The 12,554-nt window shown below is 46.1% G+C and overlaps 2 protein-coding genes across 2 annotated transcripts; both read left to right on the plus strand.

The window, feature by feature from the left end:
- Positions 1-1,095: 1,095 nt before the first annotated feature.
- F5Y00DRAFT_250402 (uncharacterized protein) lies at positions 1,096-5,509 on the plus strand (the record flags this gene model as incomplete). The annotated part of the gene is made up of 7 exons (XM_048009730.1): positions 1,096-1,189; positions 1,298-2,247; positions 2,517-2,520; positions 2,860-3,042; positions 3,121-3,497; positions 3,558-3,959; positions 4,013-5,509. 7 exons carry the CDS (start codon positions 1,096-1,098, stop codon positions 5,507-5,509), a joined length of 3,507 nt encoding a protein of 1,168 aa, XP_047869602.1.
- A 2,366-nt stretch (positions 5,510-7,875) lies between these two features.
- Positions 7,876-12,207, plus strand: F5Y00DRAFT_223279 (uncharacterized protein). Its single transcript, XM_048005849.1, has 4 exons — positions 7,876-8,010; positions 8,282-9,984; positions 10,051-11,173; positions 11,228-12,207. The coding sequence occupies exons 2-4, from the start codon at positions 8,603-8,605 to the stop codon at positions 11,594-11,596; spliced, it is 2,874 nt and encodes a 957-aa protein (XP_047869603.1). The 5' UTR covers positions 7,876-8,010; positions 8,282-8,602; the 3' UTR covers positions 11,597-12,207.
- The last annotated feature ends 347 nt before the right edge of the window (positions 12,208-12,554 follow it).

Consider the following 12,554-nt stretch of genomic DNA (forward strand, 5'->3'; position numbering starts at 1 on the left):
ATTAATTTAATTAAATGGATTAATTATTTATATAATATAAGGTAATTATACGTTAATTTTTAACTTTAATGTAAAACTTTAAAGTTATACGTTTAAATTTTTATAAAATAATTATTTATTTCGAAAATTTTTTTTTTTTACTTTTTTACCTTTTTTTTTATTTACGTAAGTATTACTTTAACATGTTACACTTTTAAAATTATATTACATTTTTAAAATTATTTTTATTTTAAAATTATTTTTTATTTAAAAATATATTATGTATATAAATTTATGTTTAATATTTAAAAATATATATAAAATAAATACACTTTTAATTTAAAAGTATATTATATATATAAATTTATGTTTAATATTTAAAAATATATATAAAATAAATATATATTTATTTAAAAACTTTTTTTTTAATATATTCGCGTAATATTATTTTAACGATTCGACATTATTATTATAAACATTTTAAAAAACCTTTTTTAAACGGTAAAATAACTTTTAATTTAAAAAGGTTTTTTATATTTATAATTACTTATAATATATAAATATAATTTACTTTAATACGAAAGTATATTTTATATTAAATATAAAAAAAAAGTAAAATATATTATATAATTATAACGTACGATATATATAAGGTTAGATCGAGATTTATATATGTTTTTAACTATAAACGAAAATAACGAATTACTTATTGGCATGGTATAAGAGGATGTTAGGTATAGTACGCTAAAGACAAACAAGAGGAGGGACATGCGGGGCTGATATACATATGGAGGTACCTAAGTGTATATACATGTAAATGATATTACACATGTCATAGGCCGCTAATCATGCCTACCACAGAGTTCCCGTCCGCGTGCTTCTATGTATTATATGTACTTACCTACCTATCTCCCGTAGCCGTATTCCGGAGCTCGCCCCACTAGATTAGCGCCTCGTAACTTCGAGCTCGGAATGGATAGTTACTCCTCAGAACGGGGTTGTCTTCTGGGAGGTAGACAATCTGAAACCATTTTGCTTCCTCTTATGTCATATTATCGAAGTCTTGCTTGTTAGGAACGCCACTTTACAAAAAAGGAATTGAAGCTACCATTAAACATGACTGAAGACATTCAGTACAAGTTAGATGCTGTTAAGGCTACGCCTATCGCCTCGGATGAAATCGATAAGACTTTCCGATCTACTAACATCGGTATGTAAACAGGACCACGTGCGGAGGTAGAGGAAAGAAAAAAAAAACATGCAAGATGAATAATTATCTATGACTTGGACTTTCTTAGGCTAACTCAGATCATATCAGACTTAATTTCTGGAACATTGGGAGGCAAGGTCCTAGGTTTCTCGGACCAATGGTTTGCCGATGCTATCAACCTGTTGACGCCTACACCTCCTATTAGGCAACCTGGTAAGATGGTCTATACAGGTGCTTGGTATGATGGCTGGGAAACAAGAAGACATAATCCAGAGCCTTTTGACTGGGTCGTCATACGGCTCGGCGTTGCCTCCGGAACTGTGGAAGGAGTTGAGGTTGATACCGCTTTCTTCTCCGGCAACCATGCTCCGGCAATTTCCGTCGAAGGCTGCTTTTCCGTAAACGATGACGAAGTTCTTTCATGGAAGGGAGAAAAGGGAAATTGGGAAACTATCCTCGGCATCCAGGAATGTGGTCCCTCGCAAAGATTTGGTTGGAAGTTGGATAACCCTACCTCGAAGCAATACACGCACGTTAGGCTGAACATGTATCCTGACGGCGGTATTGCGAGGTTTCGACTATTCGGTCACGCAGTACCGGTTTTCCCGGACGACGTAGATGCAATTTTCGATTTAGCTGCTGCTCAAAATGGCGGCGTAGCAGTCTCATGCAGCGACCAACACTTTGGCACAAAGGACAACCTCATCCTACCCGGCCGAGGTAAGGACATGGGCGACGGCTGGGAAACCGCGCGCTCTAGAACTAAGGGACATGTTGACTGGGCTGTCATCCGCCTGGGTGCCCCGGCCCTCATCCAAAGCTTCGTGGTAGACACGGCCTTTTTCCGAGGAAACTTCCCTCAGAAAACGAAGATTGATGCTATAGAGTGGAAAGAGGCTGGGGAGCCTACGGCGGATGCCGAGGGTTGGACTGAGGTCCTCGAGCCTAGCCGGTGCGGACCTGATCAGGAGCATAGCTTCGACTCTGCGATAAAAGACCAACGTTTCACTCACGTCAAGCTTACCATCATTCCTGACGGAGGCGTAAAGCGGTTGCGGGTGCTAGCTAAGAGAGCTACCTGAGTATGTGGTTTAGTTGACGGAAACTTGGAAGGAAGTGAATTGCTTCCAATGCATAGCATAGTAGTTATGAGTCATGACTATACCTTATTTACTCAAATTTTAGAATTAACTCTAGTTAGTTAAATCAATACCTGGGGGTTATGCTTGAAGATATCTTATCATAATTACTTACGAATGTAAACGAGGCTGAGGATTTGAGCTGAAGAGTCTAGGAATATTGTTACAGTTTCATTACCTCAATGTAGGTATGTAACTGTGCTATGGATAGGGGGAATGCACGGACCAATATATACCTTAGATGTACTGATATGATTGTGGCAGTTCCATTGTGGCTATCATGTCATCATCTATCTGTCTAGTGTAGTTAAATGTTCTAATCTACCTAAATGCTTGGCTTAGTTAGTGCATACTTTAACTAGGTATAACTACTTTAACACTGTACCATACTTTTAACGCTTTTAATGACGAACGTCCTCATTGAAGTCTAGTCCAATATCAAGACCCACAGATCAGTCAATAAGGAATCTCCCTTCTGGAAAAGCATGGTCGTCCTCCTATTTAACGCGACGAGTTAAACAAGTTCTTGAGCGAAATATTCCTATGCCTCCTACTTGTCGATGGATTTTGGGGATTCTGATGGCGGGGGCTTCGGCGGGGAGCAACCGTCGAAGCCTCGAGCTCTCCCAGCCGATCTTCCAAAGTCTCTAGATGATCGCAGAATTGTTTCGACAGAGTTAGTCCCTGAGACTGAGATGTACGATGGCTGGCAAGGTTGGTAACCTACGACGCTTGTCTGCAAGCTGGGTTGAAACATTCATTTGGATACTAATCGTGGCAACTTCTTTCTAGGTCAATCCCAGTTCTTGACAAGCCCGATGCTTGCGAAGCCGCTGCAATTTAGTAACCTAACTTTGGACGATTCCAACTACGATCAAGACTTAGCAAGTAGCATGCCCGATAGCGATACGCGACTGATGCAAATGCTCGCAGCGCAAGCTCAACACCATGGAGGAGAGGCTTTTGGAGATGTGGACGCTATTGCGACAGATGAGAAACTTCCAGATGAGGAGAAGACCTCGATACTTCAAAAGGCCTTGATTATGTCCGCGAGCAATGGCGACCTTGATAACGTAAAAAAGATACTTAGTGGGAAGGCAAGGTCGTTCGTTGATATTAATGCGCCAGATGAAGAGGGGACGCCCTCCTTGGTTTATGCGAGTTGCTTTGTTAGTTAAGATACCTTATTCACTGCGCGTGTCTATTGCTTGATCGCTAATTTCGCTTAGGGACACGAAACCGTGGTGCAGGCTCTCGTGGACGCTGGAGTCGATGTAGACAAGCAGGATCGCAACTATTGGAGCCCCTTAATGTGGGCAATGACGAATAGACACAAGGGCATTGCGAAGATACTGCTAGACAATGGAGCGTCACCGGAGGCGAAGACCTCGTCTGGAAGAACAGCTTTTGATTTTGTTGCACCCGACAGCGAGATGTCCTTCTACTTACATGATAACGGCTATAGCCTTGGGAACGCTGGAGTGACTGATGACTTTTATAACCCTGGCTTCTCTCAAGATAGGTTTGAAGAGGAGATGGCGGAGAACGAATTCCGTCGAAGAATGATGATGGATAGCGCACGCGACCTGGAGGTTGATTTGGGCAATATGGGAATAGACGACCAACCTGAGGTAAGTTGCTCCAATCTCGAAAGTATGACTGGCCAACTAATTGATTATCATAGCCCATGGATGAATTCGAAGAGGATCTACAAGAATTCGACTGGAATCGGTGTTTGCATGATCAAATGTTCGTATTTCAGGAGAGCGACTTAGAAAAGATGCTCGATATCGTTATCACCAACATGCAACCTCAGCGGTCACCTTCCCAGAAGCCTGTTCCAGCGAATATGATCTTCCTCAGCGCGAGATACGCCCACTACCATTCTAGTCACGAATTGTTGGCTAAGTTACTCGTCACTGCTCAGGATAAAATTAATGAAGTCGTCGAAGCCCATCAATGGGACATGACCATCTTGGCCTTTTGGATGTCCAACGCAACACTATTATTACACTACCTAAAGAAAGACACCGGCTTAGTCGAGGCCACAACAGAATTTCAAGCACAACTTGCAGAGCTTGTCAACGAGATTTTCATTCTTATCGTGAGAGATGCCGAAAGACGGTTAGATAAGGTTTTGGACGCCGCAATGCTCGACCATGAGACTATCCCCGGGCTTGAAGATGTCACTTTCCAACACGAGTGGAAATTATTCAAGAGGAAAAAGGAGGTTAAAGAAGAGCCTCTAGAGAAGCGAATGCGCCCTCCTTCTCCAAAGCAGCGTGCCAAGCCCGCCCCTCGAAATGTGACATCCCTTCTATCATCTACTTTATTCGTCCTCGACCTATACGACGTTCACTCGGTAATCGCGTCTCAAATCATATCGCAACTACTCTACTGGATCGGCGCGGAACTCTTCAATCGGATTATGAATAATAGAAAATACCTCGCAAGAACGAAGGCGATGCAGATTAGGATGAATGTTTCGGTTCTGGAGGACTGGGCTCGATCTAATAACCGGCAACCCGAGCATTATGAACATGGAGAAACGGTCTCATCTGGAGAAACGACAATGGAAGCAGCACGTAAACATCTAGCCCCCGTCGTGCAGCTTCTTCAGTGGTTACAGTGTTTCTCATCTCTAGATTCAGACGATTTGGAAGCTTTGGTCGGGACACTTCAGCAACTTAAGCGACTAAGTCCGCAGCAGTTGATATACGCTGCTAAAAATTATCGGCTAGAAGTAGGAGAAAAGGGATTGCCTAAGAGCGCTATGAAATACCTCGAAACAATTCGGAAAGAGGCCGCGCTCAGAAGAGATCGCAGGAGAACATCGACGCAAATGCCTAGCGCACCATCGACGCCAATTAGGAACACATATAACGGTCATAATGCGGAAACACCGGGAAGCATACAAGGCACACCCAACCCGGACCAAGACGATGACGACGACGTACCAGAAGGGATCAATCTCGATCCGTCCTTGATGCTACCATTCACACTTCCAACAGTCACGGACATGCTCATTTGTTACGGCGCCGGATTTGGAGGAGTCAATCGGGAGCGAGAGAGAAAGTACATTCCAACGATTTCACCAGAGTTGCTCGATAAGCTGGAAGTAAGCAGCAATCCAAGCCGACCAATATTTGGTGAAAAGGATTGGGAGAATGAAGAAGTTTGATGGTCTGACCGATGATGATTCAGAGAGCGGTCAGCGAATAGAAGACACCCTACAGCTCGGGCCAACTCAGCAATGCATGACGTTCTACTCATCACAAGCTACCTTAGATACCGAATAGGTTGACACGGCCGAAATCTGTCGCGTTGGCGCCAACAGAAGGGGTCATGGACGCGATAATAAACCTTATGCAAGCTGCAAGGGACGAACGCGTGGTTCAGGGGTAATGAAGGGTTCAACTGCATATCGCCTACGGGAGAGGCGTCGGAATGAGTAAGATGAGGCCAGTAAAACCCCTCGAAAGCTGTTACTAGCGTATCCCACCACAGAGGACTGGACACGACGAAATTCACTATTGGAAGATGATATCAATTGGAGGGATACTGTCACAGAGTAGATATGTGCATATTCGAAGACAGGGAAGAGAAGAGAAATTTTTTTTCCCCTCAAGTGCTTTGCGACCGTCTGACTGTGTTCAATATTTTCAATCTTCGATGCTAGAAATGTCGTGGCCGTTGTCCAGCGGACCTATTCAATTCCAAGCAGCCAATAGTATTTGCTCTTAGCTGAGACTTTTTATGTAGTTTGTGATGCGGTCAGGACAGATGCAGGCCCAACGGCTGCCAACTGTCGCGTTCGGTATTCCCTAGCTATGTGGGCTATATCCAATCGAGTTTAAGCAAATTCTTCTGGGTTCGTTAGTTAAGGGGTCACCGACCACCAGCCTCTTTAAGTCTTGGCAACAAATGCAAACAACGATTATTAGCTAGGTTAGTTACGTGCGCGAATACTCAGGATCAAACCCGAAAAGTTCCAAAATATCAGACATATTTGCATCGTTCTCTCTCTCTTTCTCTCATTAAGTCCCTCAGCATCGATAGTAAGCTTAGAGGTGTCTGCGATAAATCGGCGATTCTCCTCTGGCACCCCGCGCGTATTTCATCTAATTGGTGGTGGCGGCTGATAGACCTTGGATGGGCTGGCTAAAATGGACACGTCAATGCTTCTACCCGGGGAGGTTGAGGGAGGCCGGAGTCGATGGACCCGCGGGATTATTTGACGCGTCCCATTGAGGACGGGATTCCAAGACCCAGACCGTTTTCTATTCATCTCTGGAAGTGACGTATACTTGCTGCTTACCCCGCTGGAATGGGTGGGCATTTACTATGTTTGTGTGTGTGTATGTGTGTATGTATGTATGAACGGTATTTTGGGGGATTCTTAAATATAGTATCTCTAGTTTGAGGAAAATAGAGGATGGTGTATGAGGCAGTCAGGCAGCATGTAGTGTAGGTGGCTATCGTGAAAATTGGATAACTGCCTCTTTTTACCAGCCCTTTTTTTCTTCCCATTCTTTTTATGTACCTACCCTCCGCTCCCGACTCGGCTAACCTCAGGTCGATCCTGGGATCTTGCATCTATAGTGTAGACGGTCCAATGAGAGCGAGGTGTGAGGGTGACCCCCCGGTTACTACTTACCGATTCGACGAAGTCCCTGACCTCCAATTGCGTGGGGCACGCTTCAGGATGAACGGAGCGGTACTTTATCGATTAGGAAATTCTGAAGACGCGGACAGACGGAGGAGTATAGCATTTATCAACTTCGAAAAGCTTTGCCGTAACCCACTTGGTAATGGAGTGTGTTTCGAAGAGTTTTGCGGGGGGCGAGGGGGACTACACACTTACACACTTACATGGCGTTAGTCTTGCTCTTATAAAAGCCGGTTGTTATAGTGTAAGGTCGGATGACCCCGTGCATGCATGCATTACCTTAGGTAAGGTTAAGGTAGAAAAGACTCAGCATCAGGTTAGGAGTTTTGACAAGTGACTTAACATAGTGGATTGGGCAGGTAGACAGACTACGTATGTAGCGTACACTCGGTTAATAAGTAACGTAGTAAGTAGACCGCCAGACATCCAGTCCCCTTTAAATATATGGGATGAGTCCATTACAAAAGAACGGTGCGTGACCGCTCCGGCCTTGGATTGTCGGTCTAGGATAGAAAAGTGCCGCGGTTTGGCCAATGCTAAAAAATTGTAGCGGGCCAAGCTGGGAAGAGTGGAAACCGTGTCTCTGATGCTAGCCAATTGGGAGAAACGGTAATGGTGGTTGTAAGTTGATGATGTGCATCGCTTCTAGTGTATTGACGCCTTCCGGGTCCTAGTAAAAAGGAAAGAAAAAATAGAGCCCCCATACCCCCGTACCCCCGTAACTAGTAGAGGTAGTACGGGCCATGGACCACGGTGCTAATGGAATTCGCTTCCGCCACGACAAACCCGCCTGCATGCTGGCCAGATCAGATGGACCGTGGCCCAAAAAGAATATATACCTACCCAAGACAGACAAACATATTAAAGCAACGGGTCCCCGGCTAGTGGATGTGTATAGAAGAAAGAAAAAAAGAGAATTGGAAAGCGAGTAACCTACCTAATATAAGTACAGGTATACATTAGGTACCTATTCGGTAGAGATACGCTTATTTGACAACCACGGCGTCTTTGGTGTAAGTGACTAACGGTCTAGAACTTCCCGATTCGTCTCTTAAGTCAATAAATTGAGTTTTCATTTTCACATATCAATCGAAAGGAAGGTACGAGTCAGAAAAGCCTCAATAGGCCCTGGCTAGAGTCTGCTGAGCTGTTATTCGACCCATATTTCCGCTTCGATATACATTCATATACATTCATCTTTCTTTTCGTTAATTGACTCTTCCCTGACAACTCCCTCCTCGCCCTAGAAGCGAATTGCGCTAACATATGACTACTTACTTATAGCCGTATGAGTGGTGGATGAGGTTTGATACGCACGGGTTGTACATATTTCACCATTATTTTCGAGTTGGGTTGAGTTGAGTTGAGTTTCGCAACGGCAAGGGATTATTACTTCTTTTCAAAAGGGTGAATAAGAAAAGAGTCTGCTCGGCCAACTAACTGGTTGCTTGTCAAGCCCTACCACGGTTACTAGCAGCTCATCCAATTGTCGTCACACCAAGCACGATATCGCCAATTGCGCGAAAATCAAATCGTTGCAGACGCAAGCGGATTGTATTCCTTTGACACAACACAAGACAACATAACAACACCCAGTCAGCCACAATGTTCGGAGTTACACCACACGCGGTACCACACATAGCACCGCCAGCACCCCCCAAGACCACAAATGTCCGAACTAAGAGCAGGACCTCAAGTCTTGTTCCTTTCAGAGATGACTCTAAATTGGTAGCGTTCCGGTACGACCAAACCGTCCAGGCAGAGCCACCTATACCAATACCACCACCTCGATCTTCTCGCCGCCCACCACCACATCCTATTTCGTGCAATACAGCTCGTATTCCCATAGTCATACCGCCTCCACGTCCTGCCCCTCCTACCGAACAGCACCCCGCGCTGAGAACTATCAGCAGCCCACGGACAATCGTGGATGTGAGAAAGCGGGATTCCTGTCATTCGCCGACTACCCCTTCGAGCTCGTGGACTATTCGCGAGGATAGCGAGACGGACGACGAAGATCCTTTTACCTACGAAAATGTTAAGAAATTTGGCGAAATTAGACCTCTCCAATTAACAACTCGTTCCGCATCGCCTTCTCTATATTCACGTCAAGAGGGACGAGTAAGCGAATCCAACAGCAGGGCTAGCGCTCCTTCACCAGCTCTTTCGGACGGCGATACTGTTTCACCAACATCTCCAAACACGCCACCTTCTAACTTCTCAAAAAGGTTTGCAAGAAGCTTTAGTTTGCGATCTAACTCATCCAAATCGTCGTTTTCTAAGATGAGGCGATTACGGAAGAAATTAGGAAATGATGGGGTACCGTGCGCTACCACTACCACTACCACTACCGCTACCACTGAGAACCCCGGCTACCCACTAAACGGGCAGGACGAATCGGCGCCTAAATCCCCTAGCGGCAGATTGTCATCAGTACATGACCCCCATGATTCTCCAGTTATTTCAACCACTATCCCCACCGAGAGTTTGTTAGAGGATGATTTTATGACCCAGCTGTCCTTCTCTAAGCGTGGCAGCCTCATTTTTGGCGGCAAGCACCCGCGCAAATCCAACAGGAATTCGCATAAGATGGCCGAACAACACGGCATCATCAATAATAATGGAACCGCCGGCGCCGATCGACCAAGAGAACCACGCGCTTTTTCTTTAGTACCGACGCGCGAAAAGGTTCCCGATGCCGCTGTCGCTGTCGGCGCGAGCGCTAATGAACCCGCCAAATTCTCAGGGGCTCCCGACGACGCCTTGACCAGCACACCCATCACACCCAGCACACCGCCCACACCGCGCCGGCTACCTCCTAGTGTTCGGGTTATATCTGCTGAGGCGGAGAAGGAATCTCAAAAGGTGAGATCGCTCTATGAATCCGGGGAAGGCGTCAAGTGGGAAGAGGGCGCGAGACACTCGTCCATTGATGAGCGTAACCAGCCCTCAGCAGAAAACCCGTCAGAAGAGAATGCGAATGATGCGTACGGTTTCCTTATATATCCAACTTCTTTGCCTTTGATAATGCTGACAAGTCGCTTCTCTTATAGGTCAAACGAAAACGACCAGGCTGGACACCCTACTCCAATCTCGGCTTCTACTTCGTCGCCACAAGATAACGATGCAAGGAGGCGCGAGTATGAGTTGGCGGGAGGAATCGAGGATTGGGAAGGGGTACAGGTTGAAGATGTCGATCGTTATGGTTTCATTTCAATTCAACAGCCGCAAGATTCACGGCCGTCGTCGCCAACGGGAACCACCACGTCTGTCCATTTTTCGATGCGCAAACAGCGAAATGTTCTGGTTCGGAAAGAACTGGCATCACATTCGTTAAGAGTTAGAAGCGGCCCTAGTAGAAAGATGTCAACACGCTCTTTGAAATCACAGGCGTCGGAATTATCTACGGCGTCGCATCGTTCCGCTCTTTCGACTACCATCCGCCACGCCACGAATTTATTGCCGCATAACAGGGACAGGAGATTGCTAGACGAAGCTGGGGATATCCTTGCAACGCCCCCAGGCTTATCGCATATGACCGAAGATGGGTCGGCTGAGAGAAAGCTAGCCGAGTCGAAGCTGAAGGAGACGCGGCGCGCTGAGAAGTGGTTGAGGATGGCTACAGTAATTAAAACAGGCGAGGACGGCCAAGGTATGGTGTTTGATTTTGATCAGAACCACCCGAAGCTAGTCAAACGTGTTTGGAAGGGTATCCCTGATTGTTGGCGAGCGGCAGCTTGGTATTCGTTCCTCTCTACCGCTGCCAAGTCTAGCAGCGAACCGTATGCTACGGAGGAGGAAATCAAGGCTGATTACCACCGGCTCGCCGAGGAACCATCGCCTGACGATGGGCAAATCGATTTGGACGTGCCCAGAACAATTAATCAACATATCATGTTCAGACGGAGATACCGTGGTGGCCAGCGATTGCTTTTCCGAGTCCTGCATGCCTTGTCCCTTTATTATCCCGATACGGGCTACGTTCAGGGCATGGCTCCGCTGGCGGCAACTTTCCTGAGCTACTTCGACGAGGAGATGTGCTTCGTAATGCTGGTGCGGCTCTGGAAGTATCGTGGTCTCAATCGAATGTATGGTTCTGGATTCGTGGCGCTCATAGAGGCTCTGAAAGATTTCGAAAACGATTGGTTGGCTAGTAGAGACGTCGCTGCGAAACTTGTAGGTTCATAAATTGCTCCTATCTGACTTGATCTTGGCTGACATTTTTACTAGACTGAGCTTTGTATTGACCCGACGGCGTATGCCACCAAGTGGTATCTGACCCTCTTCAACTTATCGATACCATTTCCCGTTCAGCTCCGCGTATGGGACGCATTCATCCTACTCGGCTCTTCGCCAGAGCCGACGGAGGGCTCCACGTCACCGGATAAGGTTGCCTCGGAACCGTCGTCTAAGGGACTCGAGGTTCTCCACGCAACCAGTCTCGCTATTATTGACACGCTCCGGCCAACGCTGCTGGATTCCGACTTTGAAAACGCTATGAAGTCTCTTACTTCCTGGGTCCCTATTAAGGATGAGCAAGGATTTATGGACCTCGTTCAACTAGAGTATAGACGGCACGAGAGTAAACAGAAGGCCTAGGAGGCTGGATCGCCTCTCTAATGCACCACCTAACTAGGATCCGAAGTTCTTCACAGACTCGTAAACCTGCCTACGGCACTACATGCCATTTTTCTTTAAACTCGCGCTGGGATGGGACTTTCCGGTGAGGGGTGAGGGGAGAGGGATTCGAAGGGAATCCGTGATACCGGTTTGCAGGCCAACCGCTACGTCGGCTATCTAATTTACAAAAACCTACATCGCCTAGGCCGCGACAAGGGTCTGATTTAGGATCCGATTTCCTTTGTGCTTCGGAGGAGCGCTGGTTGTTTCGCCTTTGCCCGAGCTACGAGGCGGAAGCTCTGGAGACGCTGATGGATGGTTCTTCGCATTATACCCCCTACGCATTCGAATGGATTGTCCACGGACGGCGGAAGACCGGTTACCTACTCGGCCGGCTTATTACTATTACTACTACATTACATTATACATATTTAATACGGATACGGAGCTTCACCGTACGAACCTCGCCGAGGTCGTACTAACTATACCCCCCCTACACGAGCGTCTAGTACTCGCTTGTTCTAGACTTTGCCTATCACTCTACGATAGTATGAATTTGATACAACTACCTAATTTACCTTCACTCGATATTATTTTTGCTCTATTCAATATGTCTGACCGAAATCAGCCGTGCATGTGTTTGTATTTGAATGAGTATTGTGTTAGTGACATAAGCATGGCGTATGTATCACCAAGGCGCAGTTTGCTATGTATCAAAGGTAGTAGATACATAGTATACGCCTGCCTAGGTAGTTAAAGTTCTACAGTGGTAAGGCTGATAATCCTGGCTACCTGGTATGAGGGACACAGACATGCTGTCTTCCCCAGTCGTTCTGGTGTAACCATCAGATCTGCAACCCAAGCCTACGAGCAGCCAGGGATCTTCCTAGGCTGGAAATATAACACGATTCCACGGCACTGGATTGGATGCCCGGCT

This window comes from Daldinia vernicosa (assembly GCF_022497035.1).
Source record: "Daldinia vernicosa strain CBS 139.73 unplaced genomic scaffold F5Y00scaffold_2, whole genome shotgun sequence".
NCBI lineage: Eukaryota > Fungi > Ascomycota > Sordariomycetes > Xylariales > Hypoxylaceae > Daldinia > Daldinia vernicosa.

Bases quoted from the DNA above. Each gene is read 5' to 3' on its own strand.
- F5Y00DRAFT_223279 (XM_048005849.1), top strand. From the start codon at position 8,603: ATGTTCGGAGTTACACCACACGCGGTACCACACATAGCACCGCCAGCA. The intron at 9,985-10,050 runs GTACGGTTTCCT...CTTCTCTTATAG, and splicing joins GAAGAGAATGCGAATGATGC to GTCAAACGAAAACGACCAGG. The intron at 11,174-11,227 runs GTAGGTTCATAA...CATTTTTACTAG, and splicing joins GAGACGTCGCTGCGAAACTT to ACTGAGCTTTGTATTGACCC.